Raw genomic sequence first — 20,562 nt, 5'->3', positions numbered from 1 at the left:
AATTGAAAATGGGGGACCCTGATGTAAACAAGACGAAAGTCTTTCTCTGGTCTGCATCCCCTTAACAATTGTGTGTATTGAGCTATACTGCATTGTACCCATTCTGCAATCTGTTAATACAATTATCAATCAATCAATCAATCAATCAATCAATCAATCAATCAATCAATCAATCACTCACGTTCGTGGTTCAGCCCATAGATATAGATATCTATGATTCAGCCCCTGACAAACCAACGCGGAAGTCGCAAAACTTTCATATCTAGATGATGATCCCACAGTCCTGGAAGGTCGTTTTCGCTTTTAGCTGCAAAGTCGAAAACGCATCATATTTGTTTACCAAAAATCCCTTACAATATTTGACCACTCCCGTCGCCCAATAATTAGAAACATACAAGTACAAACGTCCTTCTACTATGGGATGGGCTCTCTGGGATCTAGACACAAACGAGTCACGACTCAAAATAACCCCGCGAGCTCAGGCGTTGCCTCTGTGGTCCGTTCTACACAAGTTGAGCGTGCTTTGCAAACTTTAACAGTGCGTTAGATCTGCATTATGACGGATAATATCGTATTGAATTGTAAACCGGTCAATGTAGATTGCACGTTCACTAGTGGTGACTACGTTGTAGGTGATATTACGTTGGAACTGTCCGGAGATTTCAAGATAAATACTCTCTCAGTGAAGTTCAAAGGTAAATCTCTAGCCCAATGGAGCGAGCGTCATGGGAGAACCACGACTTCGTATCATTCCAAGGACAAATACTTCAGCATCACACACTTTTTTATTAAACAAGGTGAGTGGTCATTCGGCAGTTTATTTCAATGTTCCAAACTGTTTATGATTACACCAGTGCTACTACACTTATGATTAATTGAAAATGAGGGACCCTGATGTAAACAAGACGAAAGTCTTTCTCTGGTCTGCATCCCCTTAACAATTGTGTGTATTGAGCTATACTGCATTGTACCCATTCTGCAATCTGTTAATACAATTATCAATCAATCAATCAATCAATCAATCAATCAATCACACAAGTTTTGTTTTGACGTGGCGCGTGCGGAGCCCTTGAAACATAATTATGTTATCGCACGTACGGTACATTCTACTACCAGCTACGCCAGGAACTACAATTGCGCGTGTTGCAATAACACCAAGCACCATGATATGATGTTAATAGCCTATACTTGTTAATAATCGGTATTGACCGTATTGATAACTGACACCCAACTCTGTCAACATTGGCTACGTGTGCCTTTCATGCACCCGATTGGTCTCAAACTCGACCCTGGGTGTTGACTATGGGTGGTCTGTTACTTGTTTATCTCCGTTTTTCAAACAGGAAAAGCATGGCGACTTGATCATAACCCTGACCTTTTTCAGTTTTTCTACCTTAGAACCGGTTCCCTAAAATATGTTCCTGAGTCTGACAACATTTTCAACAACAGATTCGGGTGGAGGAAGTCCACAATTCGAGTAGGGTATATCTGCAGAGCCGCAAGCCCAACGTCTGGGCGGGGCGTCGGGGCTTGTACTCTGTTTGAGGCGGTTCTTCGGGGCTTGTACTCTGTTTAGGCGTGTTCAGTGGTGCAGTGGCAAATTGACAGTAGGTCAAACGCTCCACGCGCGTGCGCGCGCATGCACAGTTTTTTTTGGCTGCTCTCGTCCTGCAGCTGGATACTATTGCCTCACAGCGCGGCCGTCAGCGCGCGGCCCAGAGAGCGCCGCTGGCTCTGCGGCTCTGCAGCTGCATGCTTCTCCGGGAGTCCGGTTGGATAATGCCATGTAAAAAGCGATTGCGCGTACTTCAGCCTCAGTGACTGAGGTATAACGCCGTTATACCGAGTTATACCAGCACTGCACCACTGGGCGTGTTCGAGATAGACCACCGCAACACTTCCGGGATTCTGAAATCAGGGAGGAGATTGCGGGGGGATCATATGAATGAATGTGGACGAGAGCCGTGATGTAAGTGGTTGCCGATACGGCTGTGGGGGTGCTAGAGACATAATCGAATAGACGTTTATGTGCCTCACTCTCCTGAACACGGCGTGACCCATTCCTAATCGATCAGAACTAAATCGGCAGAGAAAAAGCCCATTTTAAAGCACCTATTCCGCATGGACATGCGCAGATTGCCCATGGAGTCTGGACGACACGAGATGACGCACGAATGAATGTGGACTGTTCCATCAGAGGGGCGAGCGTCGGTGGCCAGTGTCCTTTCAGCCGAACAGGATAATTAAAACATTATCCCACTAAATGGCCAGACGCGTCTTATGGCGACATCTACAATTACCTCATTGAGTCTCCAGCAGTGGAGGCAGGGGCGTACCTGACGGCGGGGACATCGGAAAGTGTCCCCCCCACGTTTTACCGTCCAAAGAGCTGAGTCTGACTACCTGTCCTATTATTATGCAAAGAGCAGTAGATGGGGGTCGCATTCTTGCCCTGCATGGGCCAAGTACCCACTCGCTAAAGTACTTGTCTTTGCATAATAATAGCTCGGGTCGTCAGCCTAGGTGTGTGTTAAAATACGTCAAACATATTGTTTACACTGTCTTTCTTCTATTATAACCCTCCCAAATCATATTCAGAAAGTATCACAGAGACTTCTATTGACCAAGGAATTAGTTATTATTTCGCGGTTTATTCACATAACGTTATATTGTTTACACTGTCTTTCTTCTATTATAACCCTCCCAAATCATATTCAGAAAGTATCACAGAGACTTCTATTGACCAAGGAATTAGTTATTATTTCGCGGTTTATTCACATAACGTTATATTGTTTACACTGTCTTTCTTCTAATATAACCCTCCCAAATCATATTCAGAAAGGCACACACAACATATTCCAGTTAACGGTATATTTTTTTAATGATTCGTTATGGCGTAATCAATACTTCCATGCGTATAAATTGCGTTCGCGACCTCCGTGTTTTGGGGGTAGTCATCAGAAACCTCGGATCCGGGATTCGCTCCCATCCGTCGGGCAAGAACTGTGGGTTTTCAGCCTCTCTCTCTGGAGCTTAACGGAGTTTCCTCCGGAGTTTCTGGAGGAGCTTGTCGCGGCTCATGCGCATGCGCACGCTCAACCAATCAGAGGGGCTTCGCTCAACCAATCAGAGAGGGGTCTGCAGAAATGCGGCTACGAAATGTAGAGACGCCACCGAGAGAGAGAGAGAGAGAGAGAGAGAAGGCGGAGGTGGCGAGGGAGCGTTCAGCGGAGAAGTTTACAAATCTGCAGAAATAGAGTTCAACCAATCAGAGAGGGGTCTGCAGAAATGCGGCTACGAAATGTAGAGACGCAGAGGGGGGGGGGGGGGGGGGGTGCGCCCCCTAACCCCCCCCCCCCCATCGACGTCACTCGCCACGCCCCCAAATCTGTCCCTGGCACACATTGAGAGAGAGTTACGCCACTGAGTGGAGGTTTCTCTATGACAACACGTGAAACACAAATTCACTCATAATTCATAATTATTATTTATTTACATATACCTATATATATATATATATATATATATATATATTAGAGCTGGGCCGTTAACGGCGTTAACGTGCTGCGTTAACGCGAGACTAGTATCGCGCGATAATATAATTGACGCCGTTAATCTTTTTCTCAACATTGGGTCTGTATTGTCCTTAAATACTTGCCGTAGTTCACAGCTGTGGTGCCCGGAAGTGATTGCACATATGTACCGGAGCTGTAGTCAGAATAATGTGTTAAACTAAAGTAACTTTAGTGGTCCGGTAATCATTGTTATACAGGTGAGGTTAAGAAGACCTCAGGATATAACACAATTCGGCGATGAGGACGTCTAAATCTGCGCAATGCAAGAAAGAAGAAGTCCGCTGAGAGCTTTGTTTACAATATTAACGTTAGCTTAGCGAGTTAGCATGTTAGCTCACGTTAACCGAGCGGCACTTGAAAACATCTACAAGAGGAGGAAATCCACTTTACACACTAAAGGAAGGATCGACTGGACTATCGTGAGTGTTTACAACAGAAATGGCTTGGGTTATTGGAAATATTGGACCGTTTGATGACAATGTAGAGCAATATGAAATGAAAATGGGATACCCTGATGTTAGCATGTTAGCTCACGTTAATCAGGCGGCACTTGAAAACATCTACAAGAGGAGGAAATCCACTTTACACACTAAAGGAAGGATCGACTGGACTATCGTGAGTGTTTACAACAGAAATGGCTTGGGTTATTGGAAATATTGGACCGTTTGATGACAATGTAGAGCAATATGAAATGAAAATGGGTGATGCCTGATGTAAACAAGACAAACGTCTTTCTCTGGTCTGCATCTCCTTAACAATTGTGTGTATTGAGCTGTACTCCGACTGTAGTAGCTGTTCAGTGTTCTCTTGGATGTGGACCTGAGACTGTAGTAGTTCAGTGTTCTCTTGGAGGTGGACCTGAGACTGTAGTAGCTGTTCAGTGTTCTGTTGGACCTGAGACTGTAGTAGCTGTTCAGTGTTCTCTTGGAGGTGGACCTGAGACTGGTAGCTGTTCAGTGTTCTCTTGGATGTGGACCTGAGACTGTAGTAGCTGTTCAGTGTTCTGTTGGACCTGAGACTGTAGTAGCTGTTCAGTGTTCTGTTGGACCTGAGACTGTAGTAGCTGTTCAGTGTTCTCTTGGATGTGGACCTGAGACTGTAGTAGCTGTTCAGTGTTCTGTTGGACCTGAGACTGTAGTAGCTGTTCAGTGTTCTGTTGGACCTGAGACTGTAGTAGCTGTTCAGTGTTCTCTTGGATGTGGACCTGAGACTGTAGTAGCTGTTCAGTGTTCTCTTGGAGGTGGACCTGAGACTGTAGTAGCTGTTCAGTGTCCTGTTGGACCTGAGACTGTAGTAGCTGTTCAGTGTTCTGTTGGACCTGAGACTGTAGTAGCTGTTCAGTGTCCTGTTGGACCTGAGACTGTAGTAGCTGTTCAGTGTTCTGTTGGACCTGAGACTGTAGTAGCTGTTCAGTGTCCTGTTGGACCTGAGACTGTAGTAGCTGTTCAGTGTCCTGTTGGACCTGAGACTGTAGTAGCTGTTCAGTGTTCTCTTGGAGGTGGACCTGAGACTGTAGTAGCTGTTCAGTGTTCTCTTGGATGTGGACCTGAGACTGTAGCTGTTCAGTGTTCTGTTGGACCTGAGACTGTAGTAGCTGTTCAGTGTTCTCTTGGATGTGGACCTGAGACTGTAGTAGCTGTTCAGTGTTCTCTTGGAGGTGGACCTGAGACTGTAGTAGCTGTTCAGTGTTCTCTTGGAGGTGGACCTGAGACTGTAGTAGCTGTTCAGTGTTCTCTTGGAGGTGGACCTGAGACTGTAGTAGCTGTTCAGTGTTCTCTTGGAGGTGGACCTGAGACTGTAGTATCTGTTCAGTGTTCTCTTGGATGTGGACCTGAGACTGTAGTAGCTGTTCAGTGTTCTCTTCATTCATGGAACTGTTACACTGAGCTTGCACTGAATTTGTTGAGAAACCTGCTTCTGCAGCAGTCTGTGTGTGAGCAACCAGTCAGCAGCATTGTGAATTCAGAGATTCACTAAAAGACACATTGAGAGACAGGTTTGTGTGTGGATTAAGAAATGAAGGTGCACAGAAGAAACTACTGACAGAGTGTGATTTGACACTGGAGAGAGCTGTCAATATCAGTGTAACAATGTTAATGGCATCAAAGGAAGGGCACAGAAAATTACGATAAATCTGGTTTTAAAAGAAACACTGGAAATTACAAAAAGAAGAGACATGTTCATGCTGTTGAACAAGGAGATAGAACAGCTAGTGACTCCTCAGATGAAGAGGAGAGGATACATCTCCTCCTCTGGTCATTATTTGGGTAGAACACACATTTTGAATGCATTTGGCAGATTTTTTTTTTTTTTGAGCCATTTTAATCTAGATTAATCTAGATCAATTCCAGGATTGCAGGTAGATTAATCTAGATTAAAATTTTAATCTATGCCCAGCTCTAATATATATATAATTATATATATATATATATATATTTTTTTAATTATTATTATTTTTTTTATTATAAATTATTATTATGTTTTCCTCTGAAAAAAAAATGCCAGTGAATATTTTTTCTTCAAAAATGGCCAAAATTGACCGCTCTGAGCAGGCCTGCAGAATATCTGCACAGGTTGACTAGGGTTAAATAAATAATAAATAACAGCGAATCAAAATAGGCTATTAATGTCATCTAAGCACGGTCTGTGCAGTTAAACTCTTGCCATTGAATGGGGGATTGAATGATTGACAGCCTTGACAATCCAATAATACACGGAGGTTGAATGATTGGCAGCCTTGCAAATCCAATCAGAGATTGCTGCATCGCACAGTCAAAACGGGTCCAGCTGCAGGTTCGGAGGATAGGTTTAGCTCGGGCCAATCTCAAGTTTCTCAAGTTTCTTTATTAGTTGTCATACAGAAGTACAGAATACTTTTATACAAAATGTAACAGAAAGAAGCATTTTGTATAAAATTATTCTGTACTTCTGTATGACAACTAATAAAGAAACTTGAGAAACTTGAGATTGGCCCGAGCTAAACCTAATCTCCGAACCTGCAGCTGGACCCGTTTTGACTCTGTGAAACATAGCAAGCTAGTAGTTTAGTAAACTGTGTACAGCTATAACAACACAGGCTAAATTAAACTTTGCGCCAACATTAGCAGGGCTGTACGCTAAGCTTTTTCACTAGGGGCACACTTGCCCCTAAATGAGAAATTTAGGGGCAAAGAATATTTTTTAGGGGCAATTTTTTAAATAACTATTTTACCATTATAGTAGGGCTGGGCGATATGGCCTCTAAATGATATCGCGATATTTTTTGGCCATATCACGATACACGATATACATCGCAATATTTTGACATTTCCTCTAAAGCACTTAAAAATGCTTGATTTAACCCTTTGATGCATACAGTCACGCCAATATGATGATTATAATAAGTCCCTGCAACATATGTTTGCATTATTAAACCATGAAGATGCTTTAAAAAATAATTTAATGAATGTACTAAGAGTAGTCTACTGACACACTAATAAAAAATGTATTTACATCTAAGACCATTTATATAAAAACTTTTGGGTGCCTTTTTTTTGCACAGTACTGTGTTTTCTATCCACTTTAGCCAAACACACGCACACACACATATATATATATATATATATATATATATATATATATATATATATATATATATACACACACACACTACTGTGAGAAAATAATAATCACACACACAAAGGGATAATGGCTTATAGCAGACTTAATGATTTTAGAATATTTCAGATAATGAAATTAAATGTTTATCATCAACTATCCAGTTAGTATTTATACTGTCTGTAACGTTTGGCTACTTTAAATCATTGAATGTAGAGAGAGCTGTACTGTATTGTACCCATTCTGCAATCTGTTAATAAAGTTTTCAATCAATCAGAGCGAGAGAGAGAGAGAGAGAGAGAGAGAGAGAGGGGGCGAGAACGAATGAGAGAGCCAGCCCCCCCCCGGGTTTTGTTCTAGTTTCGCGTTTTGATCGTCTAAGCTGCCGTAGGTGATGACGTCACACTCGAATGTAAACAGGAAGCGTTTAACAGACGGAGATGGAAAGTGGAAGGATGATATACAGTAACAGAAACGAATAACCAATAAATATGAAGTTATGTTTAAACTTCTGTTGTCAAGCGTTGTCAATATAACTCACCCCCTTTCCTCCCGAATGGAACTAGTGTTGTGGAGTCCGCTTTGACTGGTGTCCAGGGTTAGCAGCAGCTAACGCTAGTTAGCTTAGCATAATCCTAATGGGTACCGTGGATAGCAGCTAACGTTAGCCCATTGCTCGTGTCAATCAAATTGCATGGTATTAAAGGTCCGCGCTGGTCTGTCTAATGAAATTACAACCGCAACATTATGCCCTGGTTGTAGGCTAATGTTTTATCCAATTTGTATGGATTAATTTAGGAGTAAAATGCGAATGAAGGGTTGCAATCACTACTCGCAAGCTTGCCCCCAGATGATATTTTCCACTCGCACCGGCCAGATTAGGGGGCAATTTGCGACGAGATGCTCGCAGTGTACAGCCCTGATTAGGACCGAAGTATATACCAGCAACTGATCAACATGAAGAAGTGTACTTATGCATCTGGATCAGAAAAAAGTTGTGGATGAAAAAGTAAGTAGGCTACAGTGTTTGTAAAAGCTTGTATGCTAACAGTAGCTAGCCACCTTAGCCTACATCACAATGATTATCACCAAGCTAACTTACTGTACACACTGTAGGGCTGGGCAATTAATCGAAACAGAATCGCGATATCGATTCATAGACCTATGCAATCTCATTTCTAAGTTATGACGATTTTTCTTTTATTAAAAAAAAAGTTATATATATATATATATATTTTTTTTTACTTTTAAAATTATTTTATCTGGGTTGAACATGATTTGTGGAACTCCCTCTGGTGTTGTGGTCATGGTATTCACTGACCTTTGGGAAGTATTTCGACATGCACATGGGTATCTTAGTGGTGTAGTGTATCTTGTAGACCAGGCCCATTGCAAGTTGCTGTACTCTGTTGTCTACTCTAAGCCATCCTAGGTTGTCAAAGTGGGCAGGGGTGAGGTGGGTTTTAGGAGTAAGGTCAAGCAGTAGTCTGACCAGTTTGTTTTGTGATGTTTGTAATCTTGTTTTTAGTGCCTTTGAGGTGCTTTGGTACCATGAGGTGCAAGCATAGTCGTAGTACCCTTGAATGAGTGCTCCTGTTAGAGTCTTCAAGGTATTCTTGTTTACCAGAGAGGAGATCCGGTACAGGAATCTAGTTCGTTGGTTGACTTAGTTTTATTACATTGGATCCCATTTTGTCACAGGAAAGATTTGCCTCTATAGGATGGAACCCAGGTAGGTAATTTCATCTTTCCTTTTAAGATAAGATATTCCTTTATTGATCCCCTTGGGGAAATTCAGGCATCATAGCAGCATGGGGGAAGGGGGGGGGGGGGTACAGGTAGTGAAAACAACACAAGCAGTGTAAACAAATAGGTCAATATAATTTACTATCTAACTAACTGAAATATATTTTCAAAGTGTCACATAAGGTGCAGTATGCATAAGGTAGTGTTATAATTTACTATCTAACTAACTGAAATATACACAATTCATTATTCACAGTATCACAGTATCCACATAAGGTGCAGTATGCATAAGGTAGTGTTATTGTCCTACTTGGGTTCCTATTAGTTCTAGGTTGATGTCTGGCAGCAGTCCCTGCCCACTAGGGCTGTCTTAAATACTTCGAAGCTTCGAAGCTTCGTTCGATGGCACAAGCTTCGAACATTTAAAAAGAAATCGAAGTAAAAAAAAAAAAAAAAAACTGAACAACTTTTTATTTTTTTTTTTTTTTTTTACTTCAGTGTGTGTGTGTGCATGGGGCCATTGGGTGTGGCCGGGGGACAAATACACTGGAGGAAAGTAACCCAGCTCAGCACTGCCCAAATTATATCATCACTATTGCCTGTTTAATAATAATAATAATAATAATGACTTGGATTTATATAGCGCTCTTCATGAGACCCAGAGCGCTTCACAGAGTCCATTATTCGTTCATACACAGTCATACCGGTGGTGGTAAGCTACAATTGCAGCCAGAGCTGCCCTGAGGCAGACTCACGGAAGCGTGGCGAATGATCAACGCCTACGGCCCCTCCGACCACCACCAACATTCATTCACATGCATACACATTCATACGAGGCAAGTAGGTTAAGTGTCTTGCCCAAGGACACAACGGCAGTGGGATGGACATGGGCTTTGAGCGGGATTCAAACCACCAACCCTTCGATCATTGGACGACCCGCTCTACCCCTGAGCCATGCCGCCCCACAGGAGGAGGATGAGGATATCATCCTCAAACACATATACACCACCTACACGCCTATTCTCAGTCCTTGCCCCACAATGGTGGAATGAACTACCCACCCCAGTTAGGACAGCCGAATCCCGTCCAATCTTTCGCCGTCGACTAAAGACGCACTTCTTCAACCATTATCTGAAATAAAATAAAATAAATCTAACCCTAACTAACCTTACTGTCATGCACTTGTCCTAATAAACTAACCTACACTGTAACACGCAACACTTTGATGAATATTGTTACTCAGCTGATAGGGATACAACTCTGTCGTACAGAACCTATAAGTCGCTTTGGATAAAAGCGTCAGCTAAATGACTAAATGTAAATGTGAATGTAAATGCCTTGTAGAATTCCACACATAAGAAAGAAAGATACTGGGATGAATAAACAAAATAGGAAATAAAATGTAGAAATGCATGCAATACATAAATAAATATGAATCTCCATATATGAAATAGAACATTTAGATAAGGTGCTACTGAGATGTTTTGGTGAGTTCTTTGTTTTTTTGTGGAAGTAGCCCTTCTTAAAAATGCATGAACATTCACTGATAATTGGTCTGTAGTGGAGTCTACAAGGTCTACATTGCCGGACCTTGTAGACTGACTGAATGTTTAAGACTGATCTTAAACATTCTTGATTTGGGGGATTGGTAGTTCCCATGAAATCTGAAGTTGTTCAAACGACAACAGCGATCCACCTTGAATTAAATCACAGCCGTGTTGGCTGTGTCACAGTCATGAAAGGGGCTACTTAATTCATTAATCCAATCCACTTTATTTATAGAGCACATTTAAAAACAACAAAGTTTACCAAAGTGCTGTACAAGTCCCACAACAAAAGATAAAAAAAAAAGAATTAATTAATTTTTTTTTTAATTCGAAGCTTTGAATTAAAATCGAAGCTCAGCCCCGAAGCTTCGATTGCCAAAAAAAAATTCGAAGGTCAGCCCTACTGCCCACTGTTGTGGAGCCTGATGGCCACTGGTATGAAGGACTGTCCGAGGCGGTTAGTTGAGTGTCGGGGGGGGGGTATGAGTCTGTGGCTTCCTTGTCACCTTCACCTAATATGTTTTGATCTGGTCAGGTGCGCTGTCACCTAATATGTTTTGATCTGGTCAGGTGCGCTGTCACCTAATTATGATTTCATCTGGTCAGGTGCGCTGTCACCTAATATGTTTTCATCTGGTCAGGTCCGCTGTCACCTAATGTTAATATGTTTTCATCTGTGACCACTGACACACAGTGGGGGATGTTTTAAAAATATAATTTAATATATAATAATTTGTGCTTCACCTAAAAATTTTGTCAGCAGCCTCCACTGGTCTCCAGGTAGACTAATGTTTATATTTAAGTGCAGCGGTCTGTAGCCACTCATATTACCACAGAAGCTCCGCCCTCTGATGGAACAGTCCACATTCATTCGTGCGTCATCTCGCGTCGTCCAGACTCCATGGGCAATCTGCGCATGTCCATGCGGAATAGGTGCTTTAAAATGGGCTTTTTCTCTGCCGATTTAGTTCTGATCGATTAGGAATGGGTCACACCATGTTCAGGAGAGTGAGGCGCATAAACGTCTATTCGATCATGTCTCTAGCACCCCCACAGCCGTATCGGCAACCACTTACATCACGGCTCTCGTCCACATTCATTCATATGCTCCCCCCGCAATCTCCTCCCTGATTTCAATGTAACGCGGAAGTGTAGTGGTCTATTGGCGAGGCAGACGTGGATCTGCGCAGTTTTTACTACGGCCTCGCCAAGCGCGTTGCATGGCGGTTAGAATAGGCGTGTTCGAGATGGGATAGGCGGACGCAGATCTGCGCAGGTTTTACTACGGCCTCGCCAAGCGCGTTGCATGACGGTTAGAATGTTGTCCGACTTGCTCTGAAAATCTGACGAGACGAGGCGCGGAACTCTCGCGGGAGCGAGCCACGCACAGCCTTCAGAGCGAGGCTCCACAGTACCTCTCACGGCACGGGCACACTGCTGACGAATGAACACGGACGGATGGACGGGCGGCTGCCTCTTCACTTCCGCTCCCATGTTAACGGACGATAGTAGGCACACTGGCCGCAAGCGGGAGCGCGCCTCGCGAGCGGCAAGCTATCTTTTCACTTCAATCCTATTCGAGGCGGCGCGGGAGGCGTGCGCCACACGCATTGTCGCTGTCCCAATGTAAATGTGCCTTCCTCGGTGCGCTTCCGCGCGCTCAAGTCGTAGGTCCAGTGTGCCTGACCAGGCGCGCGATCCCACGAGGGAGCCGCGCGTAAAATTCATTCGTTAGCAGTGTGCCTGTGCCGTCAGCCGGCTGCTCCCGGCTGGGAAGCGACTTGCTACGGTCGCGCAAAGCGCCTATTTGCTCAGAAAAGTTGTCAGTCACCAGCCACGTGACAGCCAGGGAGTTATGAGTCGTTTGATTGATTGATTGATTTAAAACTTTATTATGTTATGCGTTATCATCATATCATCATGATAAACTTCAAGCTGTCAGACACACACACACATACACACATGCGTCGTCTGTTTTTATATAATTCTGTTTTGCCTCAATATACACAGTATACATATTGATGCAAAACAGAATTATTCAGCAGTGTGTTGTGTGTGCGTGCGGCCGAAATCCATCTCGAACACGCCTAATGTTGTTCGACGTGCTCTGGAAATCTCACGAGCCGAGGCGCGGAAATCTCACGGGATCGAGCCACGCTCAGCCTTCAGAGCGAGGCTCCACAGTACCTCTCACCCGACTGCGTGTATGCCTTCTACGACGGAACTGCGTTTCCGCGTTCGAGTTTTGCGCTCTGATTGGCCAGGTCATGTGACATGTGCGCCAATCGTGGGACAGCAAGTTCTGCGCCTATTTCCGGGTCTAACAGCCTGCAAACTACCTGGCGTTCTATTGCCATGCTCTAAAACAAACTCTAACCTTAACCAACTTCGAAAGAGTGCCTAAGCTTAACCGTCGGAATCAGGGCAGGCGTTCTATCGCCATGCTCTAAGACAAACTAACCTTAACCAACTTTGAACGAGCGCCTAAGCTTAACCAGTGTAGAAACTTGCGGTCCCATGATTGGGCGTACATGTCACATGACCAGAAATGACCTGGCCAATCAGAGACGCGGAAACGCAGTTCTGTTGTAGAAGGCATTCAGGCCACCCAACTGCTCCGCGTGATTTTTTTCCGTAGCTGCATTTCTCGGAGAAGCTCTCTGATTGGCACTGACTGACGCTCTCTGGTTGGCCACTGACGCGCTTGCCCAATCGCGTGACGAGCTGTGTCTTTGCCCATTTCCACGTCAAACAGCCTGCAAACTACCTGGCGTTCTATCGCCATGCTCTAAGACAAACTCTAACCTTAACCAACTTCGAAAGAGTGCCTAAGCTTAACCGTCGAAAGAACTTGCCGTCACGCTCTAAGACAAACTCTAACCTTAACCAACTTCGAAAGAGTGCCTAAGCTTAACCAGTGTAGAAACAGGCGTCGGTCAATCAGAGAGTGTCTCAGAGAAATGCGGCTACGGAAAAAAATCACGCGACTGCTCCACGCAAATCCATTCTCGAAGACACTCTGACGTCATGAGACCGCCGCCATCTTGGTATGAGGGTAACAAACGGATTTCTACCATCAAATGCATGCGTTGAGCTCCGTTTTTATTACATGTTTTATCACATTTTTGTTCATTTCATAACATTTTCATATGATTTGTTTTGAAAATATTGAGGCCAACATGGCATTTCACTATTTCGAAAGCCTTTCTGGTGATTCTAAGGCGAGATATGAGTCAAAGAAGCTCGCCCTGATTGACTTGACATCATGTCCATACAAAACACCTGCATACTGTACATGGCCATCTCTCAAATACCCAAATTGAAGCTGCTGTGTTACGTTTTGTACTAATAACAAACACAGAAATCCAAAATCGCAAGTTTTATATAATACCAGCTGATGCATCACAGAGGAAAAAGTGGCTGGTGGCTAACGTTCGGCTAACTCCCTCTGGTGTTGTGGTAGCTACATGCTAAGCTAACGTTAATTACATCATATCTAACCGATAGGAGCTTATCTTATCTAATCTTACGTGGTGGTACCACGTGTGCCACTACCCGATCAAACATCCATGTAAGATTAGATAAGATAAGCTCCTATCGGTTCGATATGATATAATTAACGTTAGCTCAGCATGTAGCTATTTGTCTAGGTTAACATAGCTAACGTTAGCTGCCAGCCACTTTTTCCTCTGTGATGGTATAAAACTTGCGATTTGGATTTCTGTTTTTGTCATTAGTACAACGCGTAACACAGCAGCTCTTTGGCATTGTGAAGGACTGAAGAAAATTCCGCTTGATTGTCTTTAATTTGCCGCTTTAACAATCCGTTTCTCCACTAAATGAAGCGTACACAATGTACCAGGCGGGACAGTTTCCCCCCACGCTGCAGTTGCGTAGCAACAACAGACAGGAAGTTGACTTCGAGAATGATGGGGAACGACTTGCTATCGTTAAGCAAAGCGCCCATTGGCTCAGAAAAGTTGTCACCTGGTTGTCACCACCAGCCACACCCACAAGAGGAAGTTATGAGACGTTTGATTGATTGATTGAAAACTTTATTAACCGATTGCAGAATGGGTACATTACAGTACGGGTCCCGTCTGCGTGTAGCTTAATGCCAGCGGAAGAGTGCAAGGCATAAATATAATATATTGATGCAAAACAGAATTATTCAGCAGTGTGTTGTGTGTGTGCGTGTGTGGATACAGATGGTATATAAATATGGTATATTAATACAGTCTAGTGTGATGACAATACATTTGAATCGAATCTAATTGTGCACGCGGCCCTCACATTATAATGAGCTGGACAGGTGTGTATGTGTGTGTGCGAACGTGAACGCGTATCTGCCATGCGAGACTAGGCGAGAGGCTCTCGTCAAATCTGAAGTGGCAGACGTTCTGACTCCTCCCCCGGCTGCACTCGTCTACTCTCGTCTACTTTCGAGGCGAGCTGAAATCAATCTCGAACACGCCTTTTGTCTGTGCGTGGGCGGGGCGTTGGGGCTTGTACCTTGTTTTGTTTCCTGTAAAACCCGGAAGTAGTCAGTTTGTGCTGTTTATTTTTAACCCTAACCCTAACCTTAACCCTAACCCTAACCTGCAACATGGAACACAGAAAGAAATGCAAATGCTGTCGAGTCCTCACTGCTTGTAAAAATAAACAGCACAAACTGACTACTGCACAGTCAAACAGAGTACACGCCCGAATGCACAGTCAAACAGAGTACAAGCCCCGAAGTCCCGCCTCAAACAGAGTACAAGCCCCGAAGCCCCGCCCAGACATTGGGCTTGCGGCTCTGCAGATATCCCCTATTGCACAATTCCTTTACTTAACACTTTCAGCGCACGCCGTTTTAGTTATCCTTGTACTTGCCACCGCTGTAAAAGATCGGGATTTTCACTGTGCATCGCAGTGTTTGCAGGGCTATATCTATATTCTATATTATAGCTATGGAGACAATACTATGGCTCATTTGACATTAACTATCCCTCGTTCAACATGTGAAAAAGAATAAATTTTTTCATGTATACGTTCGTGTGTTATACCGTGGTGAATATTGTATAGTTTCAGAGTGATCCTGGCTAATTCCTGGTAACTGTTATCGAGCGATAAGTGAATTTTGCTAAAAGCGTTTGCGTTGCTCGCCTGGACAGGCTACTATTTCCAAATCAAAGGTATATAATAGGTATTATGTTTCATCATGAATGCATGAAAGGGGGGTCGTTTTTTGATGCTTTGATCGCCAGTAAAAGCATTCATTTTGAATACTGAAGAGTTTATCGCCGGCCACTATAGGGCAGCGTCTTACCAGCATCCAACCGGACATGCCTTGCTCTGTGCTGTTATTGCTGAGCGGCCATCTTAGTTTTCACAGACATTCCTTCACTTCGCCTCGGGTAGAGATGTTCGTTCACTCATTCACATGATATGCTTAACACTTTCAGTGCCACCAGGGGGCGCATGACTTAGTGCTTGAATGCCACCATCGGCGCCAAAGTGTTCACGTTAATATCGCCTAATCTATGTTTTAAATTATGGCTATGTGTCTAATCTGCCCGTCGCTTATCAAAGAATCATTTTCCAGTCAGTGTTGTCAAGGCAGATTGGTTTTTCATCGCTTCATTTCCGTTTGAGAGCATTTTGAAAAGCCCTCGTTTTCAGATGAAAAACAGCCCATTCTGTGATAATCGCCTTTTACTGGAATATTCCAGAACGTTGATATTTGTCAGCCTATTTATGAATAGTTTTCAAATAAACGCTAGATGATCAATAGTATACGCGCACGCACGCGCACAAACATTTTTTTTATTTTTTATTTTTTTATTTTTTATTTTGTTATTTTAATTTTTTTTGTCAGGCCACTGAACTTAGAAGCAGGCCAGGACAGTGTCTCTAGTTGTATTCTAAAATTCTTTTCTATTGTATTCTAAAATGTGACTATATGGTTTTATATTAACACTTTGGTTGCCTAAGGTTAAATTAATGATATACCATAGATTGCCAGCGCTATTTGTCTATGGAGAAAGTCCCCTTCTTTGCAGGGCTATAACTTTTTAAATTCTATTGCTACATTGCCATTATTAGGGCCCATTCAAAGTCCTATATGTATTGTTCATTGTGTAGCAACGTTAAACTTTTTCATTCACATATTCATAGTAAAGTATGGTCTAATGTATAAGTATGTTTTCATCTCTTTCTGCAGCTTTCTCCAGAACGTGATATATAGCCCCAAATGCATTATATTGATGATGAAATACAGTTTGATGGCAATCAGCGCGATATAAAAAATTCCAACTAGACGTACTTCTAGAAGTTACTACACGTCATCTGATGTTGACCGGATGGGCGAGGGGGCGTTTATAATTCCGTGGGCAGTGTTATACCAATCATCTAATGTGGGTCAAATGTTCATCATAGCAGTTAGTGTCGAACACGGTAATATTACACGCTAAAACTCACCCCAGTCTCCGCGGGCCGTTGGGCGATCAGCGTGGGGTAGACAGTTTTCCATTATGGGATGTTGAAATAGTCGGTCCATTTCCAGGTTGTATAATAATATATACGTCCAAATCATGTTGTTTTTTCGAGTTATTTGCAGCGATCGATGTTCACTATGTGAAGACTAGAGTTGTTCCGATACCGATACTGGTATCGGAAAAGCCGCCGATACTGGCTAAAATGCTGGTATCGGTATCGGCGAGTACCCTCTAATGCTGCGCTCCGATACCATATGACGTAATTTATCAACAACACTGTGGTCTGTTGAGTAAGCATTATAAAACAAACGTGTGCTTAATCGATTAAAGTGTCAATGCCATTTGTCATTTTAACAGCAGATACTTTCTTAAATGTCATCGTCCCGACAGAGCGGTGTTGACGGCGAGCTCATGGGTTCGCTTGGTGGCTGGTGTTATTAGCATTGAACGGCTAACCGAAAGCTAGCTTTAACATTACCTTGGCTAAAGTTGGGGCTATTCATATAATCCAGCAATAATGGCTGCAGACCTGCAAGCAAAGTACAGCAAGTTGGCAAAGGAGTATTCCAAGTTAAATCACAATGTCACCAGTAACGTTACAGTCTTCTATGGTCTTCCCATATACCGGTAGCTCATGCTAGCTAACGGTAACGTTGTCATTGCACAATTGCACGTCGCGTACACATTTAATGACATGTTGCGGACAGCCATATCGGCGACAATGTTTAGCTTTTAGTGCCAAATGATAAGAGTCTGAGGCGGAGTCTCAAAAGAGAATGTTGAATATTTATTGTGCAAAAATCAAAACAGATCCGACTGCTACTGAACGGAGCCTTGTAGACAGACTGAGTAGGGTATATCTGCAGAGCCAGTGGGTAGCGAGTGCAGCAACGTATAATGTCCGTGTGGATCATTGGAGTAGGGTATATCTGCAGTGCTGAAGCCCCATACTCATTGATTAATGATACTAATACAAATCTATACAATCACCTGTTGTTGAATAAATACCATTACTTTCTAGTTATGACTAAAAAACAGTATATATAAAACAGTATTTGTTAAAAAAAAAAAAAAAATATTATATTTATAAAAAATTTATATAATATCGTTTTTTTTTTTTTTTATGTATGCACTGGTATCGGATAAGTATCGGTATCGGCCGATACCCAAAGCTTAGGTATCGGAATCGGATCGGAAAGGAAAAAATGGTATCGGAACATCTCTAGTGAAGACGGAGTCTCTCTAACATTAGCGAGTGCCCGGACCCCATATGGAGTGAGTCCTACCGGGTTAAAGGTTGACATCCGGTTTCGATCTGCCGATCGGCCACCAGATGGCGGTCTTGAACCGCTAGAGGATTGAGAGGAGATCACACTTGTGTCTCAGGCCAGCGGAGGGACATTATGAATCCGATCGCAGATTTTTGAAATATTGATATAAAGACGACGTACAGCGTCCCCCGGCAACTTTAGCATGGCCAGCAAAGACGTCTAAAGACGCCCCCTGGCAGTCAAAGTGTTAACTTAATAAATAAACAAAAACGAAAAATCTACTTATTTCAACGAACATTTCAAACTAAATAACAGATTATGCACATAAAACGCTGTAAACAACCGAAGCAACAATAGTATTTTAATGAGGCTATTATTATTATCATTATTATTTTGCAACAAGTTAGCCCTCTCATAAATAGCACATATAAATGAATAACTAACTTGAACTAACTTAATAGGATTGAAGTGATATTTGGCTTAAAAAATCGGTCGCCTGGCAAAAAAAAAAAAAGCCAGACGATGTGCATTGGGCCGCGGCTCTCTGACGCCTTATTTTCTGGGCCCCGGCCTGAAAAGTTTGGGAACCCCTGGGCTAGGGTAGGCTCGCGTGATGCAATATGATTTCAGATCGCAAAAAAATTATAATAATAATTATTCTGAGAAATCTCGTGAGTGAATGAATGAGAACTTTATTTAACAGATTGCAGAATGGGTACAATACAGTACGGCTCAATACACACAATTGTTAAGGGGATGCAGACCTGAGAAAGACGTTTGTCTTGTTTCCATCAGGCAAAGTAAAATATATTGTTGGTTTCCTGTTGGTTGTCAGTTTGGCCATGGGTAGGTAGGGATTTTTTTTTTATTCTTTCCCACGGCGACTATGGATAGGGAATTTCTTTATTTAATTAAAATGTTCACAACAACATGGATGCATGTACTCTGCCAGCATGTTTAATATCCATAATACTAAATGTTTGACTAAGATTTCTATTTAAACTTTATTATAAAAAAATAAATAAAAATCGGATTTTCTTTTTTTTATATATATATTTTTTTAAATTCATAAAATATATTGGGTCGCACCTAAATCGGCAGGGTCGGTCGGCAACCGGAAACCAACTATTAATTTTGTCAGGCCTCAGGGTCCCCCATTTTCAATTCATATAGACATTTATGACATACACAACATACATGACATTTATGGCATAGGGACATATAGGTATTTAGTACTGATACATTTGTGACATAAACGGTATTCAAATATACAGTACTGTTACCCCTAGATCCTGACAGAGTATATACATATGATGGGGAGGGGACTATACATTAGGAGGGGGGGGGTGGGTGGGAGAGAAATATACATGTATATGTATATACATATACAGGAGACTGTCTATTACAGGGGTGGGCAATTATTTTTCCCGGGGGGCCGAATGAGCAACTGAAAATATGTTGGAGGGCCGGGCCAAAATTCCAAACTCAATTATGCATAATATACATTTTATTTCTATATAAAAAGCAGTAAATGGCATTTTTTTGACCCCTGGTAAGAGTGTATGTTATTATTTGGCAATTAAAAGTTGAGGTTAGCTTTCAAAAATATCATTTATTCAAATAGAATTTATTTCCAAAATGATAAACAAAATGTGAAACATTAATAACAAAGGGCATGTATGAAAAAGTGCTATACAAATAAAGTTATTATTTTGAGTTTCATATACTATTGAAACAAGGATTTTCTTAGCTTTCTAAAGACATCACATCATCTTATAGCCAAAATAAACAAGACATGTCACTAGGGATGCCCCCCGGACCCCGGTTCTAAACGGGAACCGGTACTGAATTAGAAAAAACCGGAGTATTAATAAGCTCCGACGTTATCGGTACTGCTATCGATACTCGAGAAAGTATTATTATTATGAGGTTTTTTTTCCAGGAATTTAAACGTTGCAAACTATCTCTCCTCTCTCTGTCTCTGCACGAGAAGCGAGCCGCAGCAAGCCATTACACACACTTGTCGCGAGCCGCTCACACTCACACGGGTAGGGACTGGAGGTGCCTGTCCGTGGCTAGCTACGTTAGCTACGGAGCTAATAGTCAGTTTCGGTGTTGCTGGATGGTGCACTCTAACGTTAACGTTATGCCGAGTTCATACTACACTACACGTATGAGCTCGACATAGCGTTAACGTTACTCCGTTTCCATGAAGTGTTTAATTAGCAGCAATCTGTTGTTGAAAATGTAACGTTAGCGTGGCTAGCTACGTTAGCTACGGAGCTGATAGAGTGTACCATCCAGCAACAACGTTGACGTTATGCCGACTCGCCGAGTTTATACTACA

General features: G+C 42.5%; 1 protein-coding gene across 1 annotated transcript in view; it reads left to right on the top strand.

The window, feature by feature from the left end:
* Window positions 1–512: 512 nt before the first annotated feature.
* Window positions 513–20,562, top strand: part of LOC311222918 (arrestin domain-containing protein 3-like) — a gene marked incomplete at its 3' end in the record, with an annotated part of 53,085 nt that continues 33,035 nt past the window's right edge. Inside the window, exon 1 of the mRNA XM_084307584.1 lies at window positions 513–797. Coding sequence (XP_084163710.1) covers window positions 557–797 — 241 coding nt within the window. The 5' untranslated portion in view covers window positions 513–556. The remainder of the gene's footprint in view (window positions 798–20,562) is intronic.

Source organism: Notolepis coatsorum, assembly GCF_963971535.1.
Source record: "Notolepis coatsorum genome assembly, chromosome: 1".
Taxonomy (NCBI): Eukaryota; Metazoa; Chordata; class Actinopteri; order Aulopiformes; family Paralepididae; genus Notolepis; species Notolepis coatsorum.
Note: the sequence above shows the minus strand (reverse complement) of the source record. Positions and strands in the feature narration are given on the sequence as shown.